This window comes from Cyprinodon tularosa, unplaced genomic scaffold (assembly GCF_016077235.1).
Source record: "Cyprinodon tularosa strain WSP-4 unplaced genomic scaffold, ASM1607723v1 ctg344, whole genome shotgun sequence".
NCBI classification, from domain to species: domain Eukaryota; kingdom Metazoa; phylum Chordata; class Actinopteri; order Cyprinodontiformes; family Cyprinodontidae; genus Cyprinodon; species Cyprinodon tularosa.
In genome coordinates, this window is record NW_024039057.1 from 526,920 (window position 1) to 543,672 (window position 16,753).

The 16,753-nt window shown below is 40.0% G+C and overlaps 1 protein-coding gene across 1 annotated transcript in view; it reads right to left on the bottom strand.

Moving 5' to 3' along the window:
- Positions 1-16,294, bottom strand: part of LOC119789718 (transmembrane protein 163-like) — a 28,232-nt gene extending 11,938 nt beyond the window's left edge. Inside the window, exons 1-4 of the mRNA XM_038294773.1 lie at positions 15,954-16,294; positions 14,199-14,318; positions 570-613; positions 376-467 (exon numbers count right to left, since the gene is read on the bottom strand). Coding sequence (XP_038150701.1) covers positions 376-467; positions 570-613; positions 14,199-14,318; positions 15,954-16,143 — 446 coding nt within the window. The 5' untranslated portion in view covers positions 16,144-16,294. The remainder of the gene's footprint in view (positions 1-375; positions 468-569; positions 614-14,198; positions 14,319-15,953) is intronic.
- Between the last annotated feature and the right edge of the window lie 459 nt (positions 16,295-16,753).

Consider the following 16,753-nt stretch of genomic DNA (forward strand, 5'->3'; position numbering starts at 1 on the left):
GAGACCTTAAACTTTAATGTGTTTTAATTGGGTTTTATGGTCAAATTTTTAGTTCAAATCAAAAACAAAAATGTGTAAAATCATTAACTTTGGTTTAATCTACCACAGAAAAATAGTTCAGAACTGCTTCTGGCAGAAAGGAAGAGGAAGTTTTTCTTCCAACAAAAGCCCGTCAAGGAGGTTTACACCTACCTGGACGGTGCATTCAATGCTTCAGAACACTACACATCATACCTCACTACATCTAAAAAAATGTTTCAATCCCTCCGAACATTACAGACTAAGATTCCTGCTTTTAGTGTAAGAAAATGTGCAAACGTTCCCAGACTTTACTTTTGCGAGGTTTATGCGGTGGATGACCAGACCAACACTCACATGTATTCCCGGTGGGCTGAATGCACAGCCGCCGCGTTGCTGTAGCGCCACAGCACGATGACGGAGGACAGCACGTCCAGCACGGCGTCAAACTGAACAGGGAAAATACAAAGAAGTATTTAGCATGCGCTTCACGGCATTCCCACCGTTCCGTTTGTGGATGTGTTGGTGTGGAGGCTTTATTCTCGACTCACAGCAAATCCAAAAGCAGAGGCACTGTGGCGCATGATGGACACAGCTGGAAGAGAACCAGACATATATTTATAAATTGGACTATATTAAATTAAAGTAAACAAATTGAAATATATGCTGAATAATCTTTCGTTCTACTCTCTAAGTTCTGTACAAGTCTGGCATGATGACAAACTGAAATCTTCATTTTATTTTTGGTAGAAACAGATGAACACAAACCTATATATGCTTGATTTAGTAGCAAAAACAGAAGGAGGTAAGATAGAGATACGAAGCAGACATGAGGAAGGAATCCTCCTCCCCAAGTTATTTTTAGAAAAACTCACAGGGGGCTTGCAACCCGCCTCAGCCCTGCATACAGAAACACAACCCAGATAAATGTTGGTTTCTCTCTGCTTTCCCTCTAGTTTTCCCTGCTTCTCTCCTCTTGTGTTGTTTCATCAACATTCTGTCACACTCCCAAGGATTTCGCCGCAATCTACCACTTTTACTTTCGATGGCAAAGATCCGCAGTCCCTACACTCACATTGCAAACTGTTGGCTGCAAATGAGCATGCCCTGCATACAAATCAGTGAGCAGGATCTTTTTATGACACCTGAGGTCTGCTTAGCCACATCCTGAATATATATACCCCTTCATTTCATTTTAAAACAGCTGAAATTTAACCAAAGCACCAGGCTCTATGTACACAATCCCCTGTAAATAAGCTGACAGCGATGCTGCTCATCAGACACAGAGTGACAACTGTGGGAATTAAGTCATATTAAAATTTTAAATTATTCTGGCTTAAACATGAATATAAATGTACTCTTTATCAGACTATATTGTCCAAAAAGTGAGAAAATGTATATATAAAAAAAAAATCCTGTTTTAAAATCAGTTTTTTTCCTCCATTGAAACAGCAATTTCCCTACCACTATAAAGTTAGAGATTAATGTGACTTGATCTACTTTCTACTTTTTGACTAAGCTTATAGTTAAAATCGCTCAGGTTATCCTGATCTATATCTATAGTTATGCTGCTATAGGCTTAGACTGCTGGAGGACATAGGGACCCCTTTTTCATCCCCCTTTTTCATCATTCTGCTTCGTTCTATCTCTATTCTCCCACTCTGCAGTATTGGCTGTGAACCCATCCAGAAGGAATGAAAAAACTGGAATGCTGCCTTAGATTATAGGTGATAGTTGAGCACTGTTTTTCAGTGCTTAGTCCTTTTTCTCTCATAGACATAGTTCGTCTTGTTTGTCTGCTAACCTGTTTCTTTGCAGCAATTTTAGTTACCTTTTCTAACATTAAACAGTATTTGTAGATGTGTGCTTCTATGTTTGTTTTAAATGTCTGCTTCTATCTCCTTGAACTTGCTAATACTTGCTCATACTAAGCCTGGTTCTGCTGGAGGCTTCTTCTGGTCAAAAGGGAATTTTTTTATTCTCCACTGTTGTTACAAGCACACTTAGTGTGAAGGATTGCCTTGGAGTCGATGAGTCAATGCAATCTGCTGCATTAACTTTGAACCACTCTGACTGTATGATCTGATTGAATTCTCTCTGTAAAGTGCCTTAAGATGATGTGTTATAAATAGGTGTTATAACAATAAATTCAATTGAATTCATCATGTTTGGGAAGGGTGATGCTAACTTGCAACTGGAGGTGAAAGCATCATGGTTTTAAAGTTATTTGTTGCTTAATGTACATTTGGGGGGATGGAACATGCAGTGTGAAACCTTGCAATAAAACCTTTTCTTAACTAGAACATAAAGAATTAATGAGGCTGCCAGCATAGTATTGATTCTAAACTCACGACGAAAGCACAAGCATCAGTGCAATAAATTGAGTAAATATACTAAAGGCTCTATCATTCAGAGGGAACCTGATATGTATATATGAGACAGCTGAACAAACGTCTCTCTCTGCTGTTTATTTGCTGTTAATTCTCACTGAGCAGCTTGTCAGGTTATCTCTGGAGATCTGAGTACTATGTTACAGCTGACAGCCCCACAGCAGCAGAATCAAGCACTTTATCTCAAACCAGGGAGGGATTTTCGACCTTTATTAATTCATAGCGTCTTGGTAAATATGGCATAAAAATGTTGCTCTTGTTTTGTTTTGATTTAATCTCGTGATCGGCTGGTCATTGCCTTCCATAATCCTGTGACTGTCTTGGCCTCATGGGTTGTATCATGTCTTATTATGCATGAACATTGATCAGGTTCTGCTTTAAAACTGTTTCATCTACTTGTTTGTGAAGTCATGTGACCAGATGAAGGCATTCACTAGATAACTCAGTTCTAGTCAAACTAGAGAACTAGTTGACTGATTTTCAGGGAACATCTAGGATAGACCTTAACCTCACAGGACTTTTGATCTCATGGTTTCTTGAGGTCCGATTGAAACTGAAATTAATCAAGCTGCAGATTTAAAGTAAACATAAAAAAAAAAGAACTAGATAAAAGATAAACATTGGGAATTTTCCTCTGGGTTCTTTACATTGTTGCTCTAAGGTGTTCAGTCCTAATCCCAAAGTCTCTCAGTTTATACAGAAATGTTTCTCACTTATCCAGTTTATATAATAAGCAAGAGAAATGTTTCATGTTATTTATCGTCATTTAGGAGCTGACTTTGGAATGTTCCTGAAGTTCCTTTTCCTGTTTCTGGTAAATCTCTCCTTTGCACTAACCATTCCACGATCTAAGAGCCTTTTCCACGCAGGATTAAGAACGGGAGGTGCTGCCAACCCATCAGCTCAATCAGCAGAGGAGGGCTCTCTGCCTCCCTGCTGGACTATCTGCTGCAGAGCCAAAAATCAAAGTGGACAGAGGATCTCACAATGCAACCATTTCATTGTGGAGAGAATGTTTGTTACAAACACGTGCACAACACCTTTGGGACGATGTCTTTTCGAGCGACGATCACTGTTAATTAAGCACTAGCTTAATTAAACCAAATAAAACTTACTTAGAACCGTAAATATTTTTGGGTTCCTGGATAAAAGACATAATGTTTGATTCTACACAATACAATTCCTCTTCATTTTATTTTTTATGGTTTTTGGGGGGTTTAAAAAAATGAAAAAAATGAAAATTTTTTGCAAATAAAATGATGGATACAGTTTCTTCTATGGGACGTTGATATTTACAAACGGTTATAGTTTTAAACCCAATGACCAGATAAATAGATCAGTTTTAGTTGTTAAGCTGATCTTATCCACTGACTTTATCAATGTTCTACAACTTTTGTGGTTCAATATGAAGCGAATGTATATTTTTCCCAGTAAAATAACATTTTCTCTGATGTGTTGATAGGTTTTAAATGCTTTTACAAACAAACGTTACAGCTACAAAAAAAGGTCAAGTCATATAGTAGTATTTCTCCTGTTTTCCAACTGTAAAAGTGAAAAGGAAAAGATAAATTCACCCAGAGAAACACCTGACATTTGACAGGAACAGTGGCACAGATGGTAATGCAATGGCTCTCAAACTAGGAGCTCATGGGTTCAAATCCCCAAGAAGTCCAACTTATTTCCCATACAGATAAGTCTTGTCATTTTCCAACTGTAGAAGAGAAAACAAAAACATGAATCCACCCAGAAAGGCGAAAGGGTGACCTGAGCTGTGGCATAGATGTTAAAGCATTAATTAAACTCAAACTGGAAGCTTGTAGGATCAAATTCCATAGAAGTTGATCTTCTGTTTTCCCAACAAATGAAGAGAAAACAAAAAGATAAATGAAAGAACACAGAGAAAAGTCAAAATGGTGTGACAGTTGTAGGAGAGAGAGAGAGAGAGAGAGAGAGAGAGAGAGAGAGAGAGAGAGAGAGAGAGAGAGAGAGAGAAAAACAATAACTGGAAGAAAAGGGTTTCCACTACATTACTTCTAGCCACTCTAAAAAAATGTCTCAAACACCAATTATAAAACTTGAAAATGCAACATTAAAATATAATAATGGCTAAGTAAACTTTGCAAATGTAACATTTGCTTTATATGTAGGTATGTATGTTCTTCTAGTGTAAATGTTACTTTTTTAAGTTTAGTAAGAAAACTTCTCAAGAAAACTTTATTTTTACTGTCTTTAAAAGTTTTATTCAGACCTTGTTTCCTGATGTATAACCCCTTCCGATTATTGTTGTGGAAACAGGGAGGGGACACAGCCCCCTCCCCGACCCACCGCAGTGGGTAATTCCAGGCTACGTCAACCACAGATGGAATTGAACTCAGACTCTGCACCACTGGCGCCTTACGGTCGCAGACAATCCCACTCTGCTGTGACACCTGTCACACTTTGGATGTTTCTCCGGGCGCATTTATCTTTTTGTTTCAACTTCTACATTTGTTGGAAAAATAGTTTCCTCTGTGGGATTTGAACGAACAAGCTTCCAGCTTGAAAGCCAACGCTTTAACAATCACACCACAGGCCCTGTCACTCTATGGTCCTCTCCTCGTAGCGCATTTATCTTTATGATTTCAATATTAATTTTGAAAGCCAATAAAATCTTGAAGTTGCATGTATTTTTTAGAGAGTTCTCTTCAATGAGACAAACCAGGAATTGAACTCACGACCCACTGAACTCCAGACCAGCATCTCTTCTCTCTGAGCTACCAATACAGATCTAACATTTTCCTCTTTAAGGCAGTAACATGCCTCAGATTACAAACCCAGAATTGCATAAAACTGTTCACATAATACTTGATTTTATATATAAATGGATCCTTTCTATAATCTGACAAGGATCAACAGGATTTGATCTTAGCACCTTCTGTTCCTGGTCTGGTTGATAACACCCCTTCACCACTAGACCATCAACACTTCATGTCCAGATTAACTTTGTTGTTCAATAAAATCTTTCACCAGGAGTCAGTGCCGTGGTCTTCATTTTATTTACCATGAACTCTTCTTTAAATACATTCACCTGTTTATGTTCAGGATTACTGATAACCAGGATAAACTAATCATGGTAGTCCACAAGGAATTGATTTCCTTACTACCTCCATCTCTCTCTGAGCTATTGAGAAAGGAACGCACCCATCTTTCCTTTTATACCCATAAATTTGAATATTCATTTTAAAAACACTTTTAATAAGCAGTACTAGAAGTTTTCATTAACTTAGTCTGGCATCTTTATCAACCACACTGGCATTTTAGCATTTTCGACCAAGAGAATATTTCTGTGAGCAGCTCTTGCTTCAGAAAACTAAATCAAGTTTATGTCAAGTTGCCCAAAATTACTTGCATTATTACTGAAGCAAAGCAGCAGATGGAACGGTTATGTAAATGTTTCATTTAGTTAGGTGTTTTATCTGCAAACTTTGTAACAAAAAAAAAACAAAACATTTTTAGTGTCTCAGTCAAGCACAGGTGGAACTGAACTGAAATCTTCTGATTGCAGACAATACCATGTTGCTATGACACCTGTCACACCTTCAGTGTTTCTCCAGGTGCATTTATCTTTTTCTTAACGACTTCTACAGTTGTTGGAGGGAAAAAAACAAGACCTACTACTACGGGATTTGAACCGTCAACAGTTCAATTTTAGAGCCAATGCTTTAACAATCAAGCCAAAGGTCCGGTCAGCTCTTAGTTTTTTCTCGTAGGGGTTTTATCTTATTGATTCAAATTTTTACTTTAGAAATATTTAACGATCTGGACATTGCTTATTTTGGGATTCAAACTCACTCATTTTGGAGTCTGATAAGACTTTAGGAATTTAACTCAGAATTTATTCACTAAAAAAATAAGTTAATAAACAATCCACTGGACTTTGTTTCCAAGTTTGAAGACGTTTCGCTTCCTGTCCAGGAAGCTTTCTCAATTCAAAAGGCCAGAATTAGCATTGAGTTTGAGGCTTTATAGAGTGGACCCAAAACAAAGCCTTTTTTTGGCTTAGAAAAGATGCAAATTACTCTGCCCCTAAGGAATTGGGAGTCGTTTTTGGTTCTTTGTTAGACTGGAATACCTGATACTGGTCTATGCCTCTGGAGGCGGGTCGTTAGGGGGAATTATTGGCCTGGCTGACCAGGCGAGGTCTTCTGCTCCTCTGTAAGTGGTGGTGGTAGTGATGATAGCGGGAATCGACTCTATCGCTGAATAGTAGGTTTTTAAAAGCTGAAATCTGAGTCCACCCCCTCTGTTTAAGGTTTTTTTCTTTCTTAACATAGATGGCTTCCTTCACGCCCCTCTCAAACCACCTGTCTTCTTTGTCCAAAACGTGAACATTCTGGTCCTAAAAAGAATGTCCTTTGTCCATAAGGTGTAGATGTACAGCTGAGTCCTGTCCGAAGGACGTAGCTCTCCTGTGTTGGGCCATGTGTCTGTGGAGAGGTAGTTTGGTTGTTTTGGTCCACTCTATAAAGCCACCAGCTCAAAGCTAATTCTGACATTTTGAATTAAGAAAGCCTCCTGGATGGGAAGCGAAACGTCTTCAAACTTGCAAACAAAGTCCAGTTGATCATTTTTTCCTTTTTTCAAATGACTATGACATGGATGACTGCGAATCTTCACCAGCATAACTCAGAATCAACTGATCCTGAAGCCAACATCTCTTTTATCTCTGAGCTACAGAGGCTTCTGCAGAGTTCTGCTCTGTCTGTCGAATGGGATCAAACATACATGCATCCTTTCAGTTATCAGAGTAAATGTAGAAATTCACAGTTGGATATTCAAAACTTCAGGCAAGACTTGAAAGCAGGGGCCTAGAACCTTCTGACCTCCAAGCAGAACCTGAAACATCTTCACGGCTGTTCTGGGTTCTTCTCATTCATATCTTATCTCTGGACCTCAGAGTTGGTCTTCAGAAGAAAAAACAGACATATCGTTTGAACCCCGGAGCCTTCTGAACTCAAAGCAGAACCTAGACTCCTTAAACTGTCCTCACAGCTTCCAGGACCTCCTGTCGCTCACATGTGGATCTCAGGGTTCATCTTCAGAACAAAAAAATAATAATAAAACAGACTTAACGTTTTAACTCAGAACCCTTTGGGTTTCCCAGCAGCTGCTCTCCTCACTCAGCTGCCATGAATGTCCAGAATCATCAGAACCTTTGGATTTCAGGGATAGGAACACGATCGGATCATGGTAGGCATAGAGCACACCTCAGCTGGTCACAGACATGGGGTTCAGTAATAATATTCAGATTGTTCAGCTAAAAGAATCCTTCTTTGGTCTTGGTCTGGCTGCTGATTCCCTGCCAATCGGTCTGTAATGTATTTCTGCGCTCAGCCACTCAATGATCTCTATACTAGCAGAAGGTTTTTAAAATCTGTTCTATGAGCTACAGGGAGCCAGAGGAAGGACTTCATAACTGCGCTGATGTGCTCTACTTTCTTAGTTCTAGTGAGGACACGGGCAGCAGCATTTTGGATCAGCTGCAGCTATCTGGTCCACGATGACTTCAGTTTAGATTTAGATGAAGAACAATTTGTTGATCCATGCATTGATTTCGTCGCTGCATTCACCCAGAGCTGGAATAGTTTTATAGTTACCTGCTGACATGGTGAACAGCTGGGTGTCGTCTGCATCACTATGGCAACTATGTGTCCCCTACTGACACATAGATGACCCTGTCAGGTAGGATTTAAATCATTCCAGTGCGTTCCATAAAGGCTGACCCGGTTTTCCAGATGCTCTGATAAAATCGAATTAATCGGAGTTAATTAACTGAATTAAATCCAGTCATTAACAGTATCAGAGGTCCAATAATACCAGCACTGTGGCCCTTCAACGGATGTCATTGAACACCTTTGATGATGTCCTGTGGTTGGCATGGAAACCTGACTGTCAGAAGCTGAAGCTGCTGGTCATCGTTAGGACAATATCCAGCTGCTAAAACGCAGCTTATTCATTAATCTGACTGATGTGTGTGTGTGTGTGTGTGGTGTGGGGGGTTTTGCAGACTAACTCAGATCCATCATTAGTGAAATATAAACACAAAATATCAAAATAAAGCCAGGATATGATTCAGATTCAAATATTTACATAGAAGGGCAATAAAATAGTGTTTGGAGCTAATGACCCAGTAAGATAAATAACCCCTGAATTGCCCCTAAGTAACCCCACAGTATGACATCAGCAAAGCAACCATTATTATTAGCAGCATCTGGCAGCGATATGATCGATTGTTCAGGATCTATTAAATCTTCCTCCTTTAGATGCTGATGATGACGTCAATCTGGTTCGCAAGGTTAGTCTAATTACCTTGAGCCAGAAAGTTACTGCTGCTTTACTCTGATATGGAGCAGATGTGGATAGAAGTATCTAGAAGGGAGCTAGGGGAAAGGAGACTGGCACAAGGGGGCAACATAGTGTAACTCAAAAAATACAACACTGCTTAAATATAACACAAAATGGAAAATAAGCAAATTACCAACAAGACAGAATGACATAAATAACTAAAAACTCAAAAAGAAGTCTAAAAGGGGAGAAAAATTACAGTACACCCGAAATTACGGATACCAAACACAAAAACAAACATAGCCCAAAAAAAACATTAAAAAACTGAATAGTAGCACATTAACATCAGCTGTTAAGCTGACAGAGAAAACATTTGGTTCAGTAAATAATTTCACATATATTTTGGATAGTTAGATAGTTTGGCACACAAAAGAAAAAACTCATTTCATGAAAACAGTGGAATTAATCTTGCCAGGCCAGACAGCTCTCTGGGAAAAAACACAATTAAAACCTTTAGAAATATCTAAAATAAACATTTAAAATAACATGTTTGCATAAATATGCACAACCTTAAAGGAATAGTACACCCAAAACATGATTAGCCTTCATTTTCTACTCACCCCCATGCTGAACAACACTCTGGAGTACTTTTTTGATATCTCAAATGCATCTGGAGATCTGGGAGGCTTCTTGCTGTCTGCTGACATTCAAATAATGGAGGTCTATGGCGCCCGAGGCAGAAAGGTCCATAAAAGTCCACAAAAAACGTGTCAATATCCCTCCATACTGCTCGTCCAATGTATTCCAAGTGTCCTGAGTGGGTAGCATCCATAATTTACTCGAAACGAAGTCATTTAGAATGTTTTTAGAGCATAAACAGTAGTGTATAGGATTTCCTGAAAGCGCGCACATGCGCGATCACGACGCTACGGAAGCCGGCAGACCAAACCAGATGAAAGTGCGCATTCAGCGTCTGCTCTGCCAATAATGCAAGCGTAGAAGAAGAAATGTGCTGTTTACCTGTGCAAAGAAAAAAAACAACGAAAGAAAAATGTCTGAGGACTTCAGTGTTGAGGAAGAGCATGAGTTCTTTGCCGAGCTGAATGCGCTGGTTTGGTCTGCCGCGGTTTCCGTAGCGCCGTGAACGCGCTTTCAGGAAATCCTATACACTACTGTTTATGCTCTAAAAACATTCTAAATGACTTCGTTTCAAGTAAATTCTGGATGCTACCCACTCAGGACACTTGGAATACATTGGACGAGCAGTATGGAGGAATATTGACACGTTTTTTTGTGGACTTTTATGGACCTTTCTGCCTCGGGCGCCATAGACCTCCATTATTTGAATGTCAGCAGACAGCAAGAAGCCTCCCAGATCTCCAGATGCATTTGAGATACACTATATTGCCAAAAGTATTTGCTCTCCCATCCAAATTATTGGAATCAGGTGTTCCAATCACTTCCATGGCCACAGGTGTATAAATTCAAGCACCTAGGCATGCAGACTGTTTTTACAAACATTTGTGAAAGAATGGGTCGCTCTCAGGAGCTCAGTGAATTCCAGCGTGGAACTATGATAGGATGCCACCTGTGCAACAAATCCAGTCGTGAAATTTCCTCGCTCCTAAATATTCCACAGTCAACTGTCAGCTGTATTATAAGAAAATGGAAGTGTTTGGGAACGACAGCAACTCAGCCACGAAGAGGTAGGCCACGTAAACTGACGGAGCGGGGTCAGCGGATGCTGACGCGCATAGTGCGAAGAGGTCGCCAACTTTCTGCAGAGTCAATCACTACAGACCTCCAAACTTCATGTGGCCTTCAGATTAGCTCAAGAACAGTGCGCAGAGAGCTTCATGGAATGGGTTTCCATGGTCGAGCAGCTGCATCCAAGCCATACATCACCAAGTGCAATGCAAAGCGTCGGATGCGGTGGTGTAAAGCACGCCGCCACTGGACTCTAGAGCAGTGGAGACGCGTTCTCTGGAGTGACGAATCGCGCTTCTCCATCTGGCAATCTGATGGACGGGTCTGGGTTTGGCGGTTGCCAGGAGAACGGTACTTGTCTGACTGCATTGTGCCAAGTGTAAAGTTTGGTGGAGGGGGGATTATGGTGTGAGGTTGTTTTTCAGGAGCTGGGCTTGGCCCCTTAGTTCCAGTGAAAGGAACTCTGAATGCTTCAGCATACCAAGACATTTTGGACAATTCCATGCTCCCAACTTTGTGGGAACAGTTTGGAGCTGGCCCCTTCCTCTTCCAACATGACTGTGCACCAGTGCACAAAGCAAGGTCCATAAAGACATGGATGACAGAGTCTGGTGTGGATGAACTTGACTGGCCTGCACAGAGTCCTGACCTCAACCCGATAGAACACCTTTGGGATGAATTAGAGCGGAGACTGAGAGCCAGGCCTTCTCGTCCAACATCAGTGTGCGACCTCACAAATGCGCTTCTGGAAGAATGGTCAAAAATTCCCATAAACACACTCCTAAACCTTGTGGACAGCCTTCCCAGAAGAGTTGAAGCTGTTCTAGCTGCAAAGGGTGGACCGACGTCATATTGAACCCTATGGATTAGGAACGGGATGTCACTTAAGCTCATATGTGAGTCAAGGCAGGTGAGCAAATACTTTTGGCAATATAGTGTATCAAAAAAGTACTCCAGGGTGTTGTTCAGCATGGGGGTGAGTAGAAAATGAAGGCTAATCATGTTTTGGGTGTACTATTCCTTTAAGCTACTGCTTTGTTACTTTTATTATTTTATTACTCCTCTTTTGGGGAGGAGCATCCCAGCGTGTAAAGCTGCTCCTAATCTGACCGATTGCCCGGGCAGCTCCTCCTGATTTAAGGAAAGTTTATGCTTTTGACGCATAGCCTGTGCAACCTTCAAATCTGTGCGGAACCACGCCCCCCTCCCCGCAGAGGTTCTGCAACCGTCGTCTCACACCTCAAAACAATCTTTACTACGCGTCGGACAGTCGCAAACCCGCGCATACCTCAAGTGGAAGTGCGCAGACAAAAAGCAGCTGTGATTTGTCCTTGGATGCCTTTCCGGCTGTCTGTGTGGTCGTCCTTCTCGATTCTGTGCCTGGGCGTGCCATTTTTCAAAACAGGAACAACTACAATGGACAACTACGACGAAAGGTTAACCGATCTTTTTGCCAACTACATTAACAGAACCTGTTCCTCTTCGATGTCTAGCAACTCTAGATCCATCTCCGTGACCGTGATATCTTGCCGACGTCCCATTGTTATTTTGAAAGATAAACACTCAAGTTCTCGCGACTATCCGCTAAAGTTCTTGCAAGTTCTCAACAAGGCTCCCCCTAGCGCTTTGGTGGGAAACTGCTGCGCGTCCCTACAAATTCCAGACCGACATTAGAAGCATACAAAAAAAAAACTGGTTTACGACCAGACCTAAGCGACATTTGACGTGCGCGGTAGCAGAAATATAATCTGCGCTTTAGATGTTTGCTTTGTGTCATTGTCGTGTTGAAAGACAAAGTTAATTTTCAGCTTTCTAAAGGTTTTTTGGCAGCACTAACTGGTATTTGTAGCCGTTCAAAATTCCCCCTACTTTGACTAAAATAACTGAAGAAAAACAGCCAAAAGGCAGGATGCTGCCACCACCAGACTTCACTGGAGCTATGGTGTTCTCATTGATGAGCAGCATATCTTTTGAAAATATGTCTAAAAAGTTCCTCATTGGTTTTATCAGACCAAAACATTTCTATTATATTATATATTTTCTCACGTTTGCAAAATTAAGTTCAGCTATGATGCTTTTCTATGTGAAATAAGGCTTCTGTCTTTGCATTCTACCCCAAAGCCCAGAGATATGAAGAATACAGGAGATTGCTGACACATGTATGACCTGCAGCTCCTTCAGTGTTGCTGTCAGTCTCTTGTCAGACTACCTGACTAGTTTTTTCTCATCAGTTTTTGACGTCTCTTTGGATGATCTTCACTGAGCTCCTGAACACCTCAGCTTTATTTGCGGCTGATCAGAGGCACTTTATTGGTGACAGGTGTTTGCTGACTCCAGTTCAACATGTTTGAACGTAACTGGTTTAATCAGCCACACCCACAGTTATAAAAGGATGTGCACACTGTAAAAATATTATATCAGTTGTTTATTTTATTTCACCTCCCTGAAAGATTTCTGTTTCTTTCAACTGTATTGTGGAGGTTATATGTCAAAGGAAAGGTGAAAAAAGATGTAAAATTATTCCTTTCGTTGAAATTTATTAACATGACAAGAACCTAAGTTTTAAGCAGGGGTGTGAAAACTTTTTATTTCCACTTTAATCTGTAAAAAAAAGCCAATATGTGTCTAACTGAGCCTTAAATAAAGCTGTTGCGCTTTTAAATTAGAGTTGAGTACAGGGTAGCAGATAAAAGGACCATGTCGACTCTGGAGGAGCTGCAGAGATCATCAGCTCACGTTTATAGAGAAAAAAAAGACAAAAATGCTTTTTTGCATGAATATTATCACCATGAAGAAACATAGCAGTGGCAGCATGATGTTGTGGGTATTTTTTTCTTCAACAGAAACAAGAAATCTGGAATTAACATGCAGAAATCCTAGAAGGAGATCAGTTAGATGCAGCAGAAGGCAAAGACTTTAATAATAGAGAAACAGAGCCGTTTAGATCAGCATATTAAAATGGTCCAGTTAAGAATCTGAGGCAACACTTAGTGTTTTCTTTTCTTTATCTTCTGCTGCTTAAATAAAGTCTATCATTGAATCCTTGTCATGAACCTTCAAAATCGTGGTTTTATTTGACATAATGTAAAGTACAATAAGGTCTTAAATGATCTAAAATGTTAAGATGCCTAAAATGAATTATTAAACAGCAGAATTTTCTTTGTTTGTCTTCACATTCTATTGACGGTGCTCTAAATCGAAGTGAACAGCTGTGTGTGTGCTGACAGATTCATTCATCACCTCGTCTTCTCATTTCGGCACCCAATCTGGAAGCAGCGCTATGTTTCATTTATGAGGAGAGAAGCTGGTGTGGCGAGCAACGAGCTGCCGCCGCCAGGCTAATGAGAAATAGAGGATGAAAGGGGGGGGGGGGGACCATAACAATGGTCCTTCTTGCTGTAGTAGCAGTCTTCAGAGTGGCAGGAAGCTCTTATATTCTGCTCTTCAGGCCGCTCAAGAGGTAATCAACAAGAGTGAAGCAAAGTGGGAGCTCTTTCTTAAGGCACAAGAGGAGGAAAATGCATCGGAGAAGCATTAGTCTGTTTAATCTCTGAAAAAAACAATCATCTTCTTAACCGATCTCTAATTCTCTCCTGTTGTTAACTAGAGATAGATATTAAGGTGGAGGAAACCAGGTGCTGCTGGATCTTCTATTGATCTGCAGGGCGTGACAGTAATCATTAAACCGGTCCTTCAACTGAAGATGACAGCAAACACACAAAACACCAACATGCATTACAGGAAAGGACTGCTACTCACTGAAGGCGGCGATTGCCAGGATTATGGTGGCCACGATAGACGCCCAGGACACCCAGAGGGCTTTCTTGCGGTAGCTCTGCGCTTCGTGGGGCTTCAGGCGCATGCTGCTCTCCAGCAGACCTACACAAAGAGACACAAAAAAATGAAACTTCAGGAAAACTAAACTTGTTTTCATCCTCCCACTAATAATAGCTTATCACAATTTACAGAACAATCATTTCTCCAAAAACAAAAAACTTCTCTTTGACATCCTTTTGCATTCAAAGTGTTACTGTGGACCTTTTGCTTTCCATCTGTTTTTTATTCATTTTTAATATGTACATAATCGTCTCCCTAACCGTTTCTCCTTTCTTTTCCCTTTGTTTTTGTTTTGTTTTTTTGGGTAGTTTGCAGAATAAGTCTTGTGATTATAAACTTTTTTTTTTATATATATTAACCAGTTATTGCAGCAAAGCCCAGTGACTCATGTATTCAAGAATAAATGTTTCAAACCTCATTTAAAACCTTGTTACTAACATGCCTTAAACGGTAAAAGAACTTACTTTACCCTCAATTATTGCTATATTAAAATGAATCCTGGTTTCCAAACAGGAAGGGACCAAACTCTGTGCTGCATATCTCTTCCTGTCAATCAGAGATCTACAACCTGTGGCTCCAGGGCCACAAGTGGGCCCTTTACAGCGGCTCTTATTGACTGATTGGCTGATTGATCTCACAGTGGAGAAATTTACTCGTTACATCAGCTCAAATAGACAAAAACAGAAGAAGAAGGTGCCAAAGGAAGAACAGGTGCATGGGATATATACAGTGTGTCCACATATGACAGCTTTTATTCTTTAGCAGGATTTATTATAAGATGATAAAGAAACAAATAGTGGTTTTGAATATAGTATCATAACAAATAGTGTTTTTTAAGTAATATTTACAACAGAATTACATTATAATATGTTTTTAGATCTATTTTTATTGTCATAGGTTCAAAACTTTATATTTACATTGTTTTATACAAATAATACTTATGAGATTTTCATTTATTTTCTTTATTTTAAAGCCTAAAAAATACATATAAAGTGCTGGTTGTTTTAAATGGCAAGAGTTACCAAACATTTAACAAAAACAACAAATTATATTAAAAGATTATGGGACATTCGTTACTTTAAGTTATTATTTTTTTCCCTGTTGGATTTAGGGCAAAATGGCTCTTTGGATTTAAAAGGTTGTGTTAAACCGTAGTTGTTCCTCTCCACTGTCGCCTCCTGCTATTAGTGCAAACCAGGGGGTTTACATTTTTATTTTTATTTTACACATTTTTAAAGTTCAATCTTCTGAATTGAAATGGTTATGTTGGTTGTTTGGAATAAGAACTGGCTTTAAATTGGTCCCATTTTTTCCTTAGTGTCATGAACTGGTGTTATATATTAAATATTTGACATTTCCTACTAAAATAAAACCAGCTTAAAGTGTAGATGGATATCAGGACTGAAGCAGTGATTAAGCCCATGGATCACAATTCACATCTGCTTTAATGTTTCTATGGAACACTAAAAGTGAATATTGATAATGTTCTTTATTTATTTGTTCTAAAAAAGTTGTATAAAGTATGCTAGTTTGAAAGAAAATAAAAAAAGATTGTGGGAAATTGAAATGTTTTTCATCTAATTGAAATCACAGCATTTTTAATAGAGGAATTCCCTCCATAAAATGACGCACAGAGATCTTAATAAGACCCCAATGAAAACCTGTGACTCCACCTACCTCTATCCTCTATGTTCTCCGCTATCTTCATCTCCTGGTCCATTTTGAAAGCCTCTCCCTGAGTCTCTGTGTTGTTCTGCTGCTGATGTGGGGACTCCAGCTGCTCGCATTGGCCGTGCGCCACCGTGGGATCCGAACCTGGATCCGGGTCCGGGGCGGCGGTGGAGTCTGGCAGGGATGGGTCCGTCATCTTCTGGGCTGAGCTTCCACTAAGGCGCAAAGAGAATGTCGCACCTGGGCGAGAGGAGCAACCTTAGCAGACAGGGAGGGAGGAGATCCCTGCTGGAGTTAAGAGTTTGGAGAAAATTACGCACGGTGAGTCAGACAGCACCGGAAATTGGGATGTGTTGACTTCAAAATAAAATCCAGTTGGTATTTTATAATTTTTTTAATTAAATAAAAGTACTTTCACTTTTGTTTTAAATTTAAATCCTTACCACTTTATAGGGCAAGTTACCGTTTTTGATCACTTGCATACCCCCCTCCCTCAGTGAGGTCTAGAAGCACACGATCTAAATCAAGGGGCGGAGCTAGATGGGGGGCCAGGACCCAATCATTGGCCACCCCTACCATTTTTTCCCACTAATACAGATGGCGGCAGCAGTAATACCCTCAAGTAGCCTGATGAACCAGACTAAATGTGTAATTTAGTCTTCCCAGATGAATGTGACATTGGAAGATTGTTGATGAGAACAATCCGTTGTTTTTCAAACTATGTCTGTGCCTATTGGCCAACGCACGCAATAAGCGCTACAGAAAGCTGGTGGTGTGTAAACAAACAGTCTCTCGGTAAAACGGCG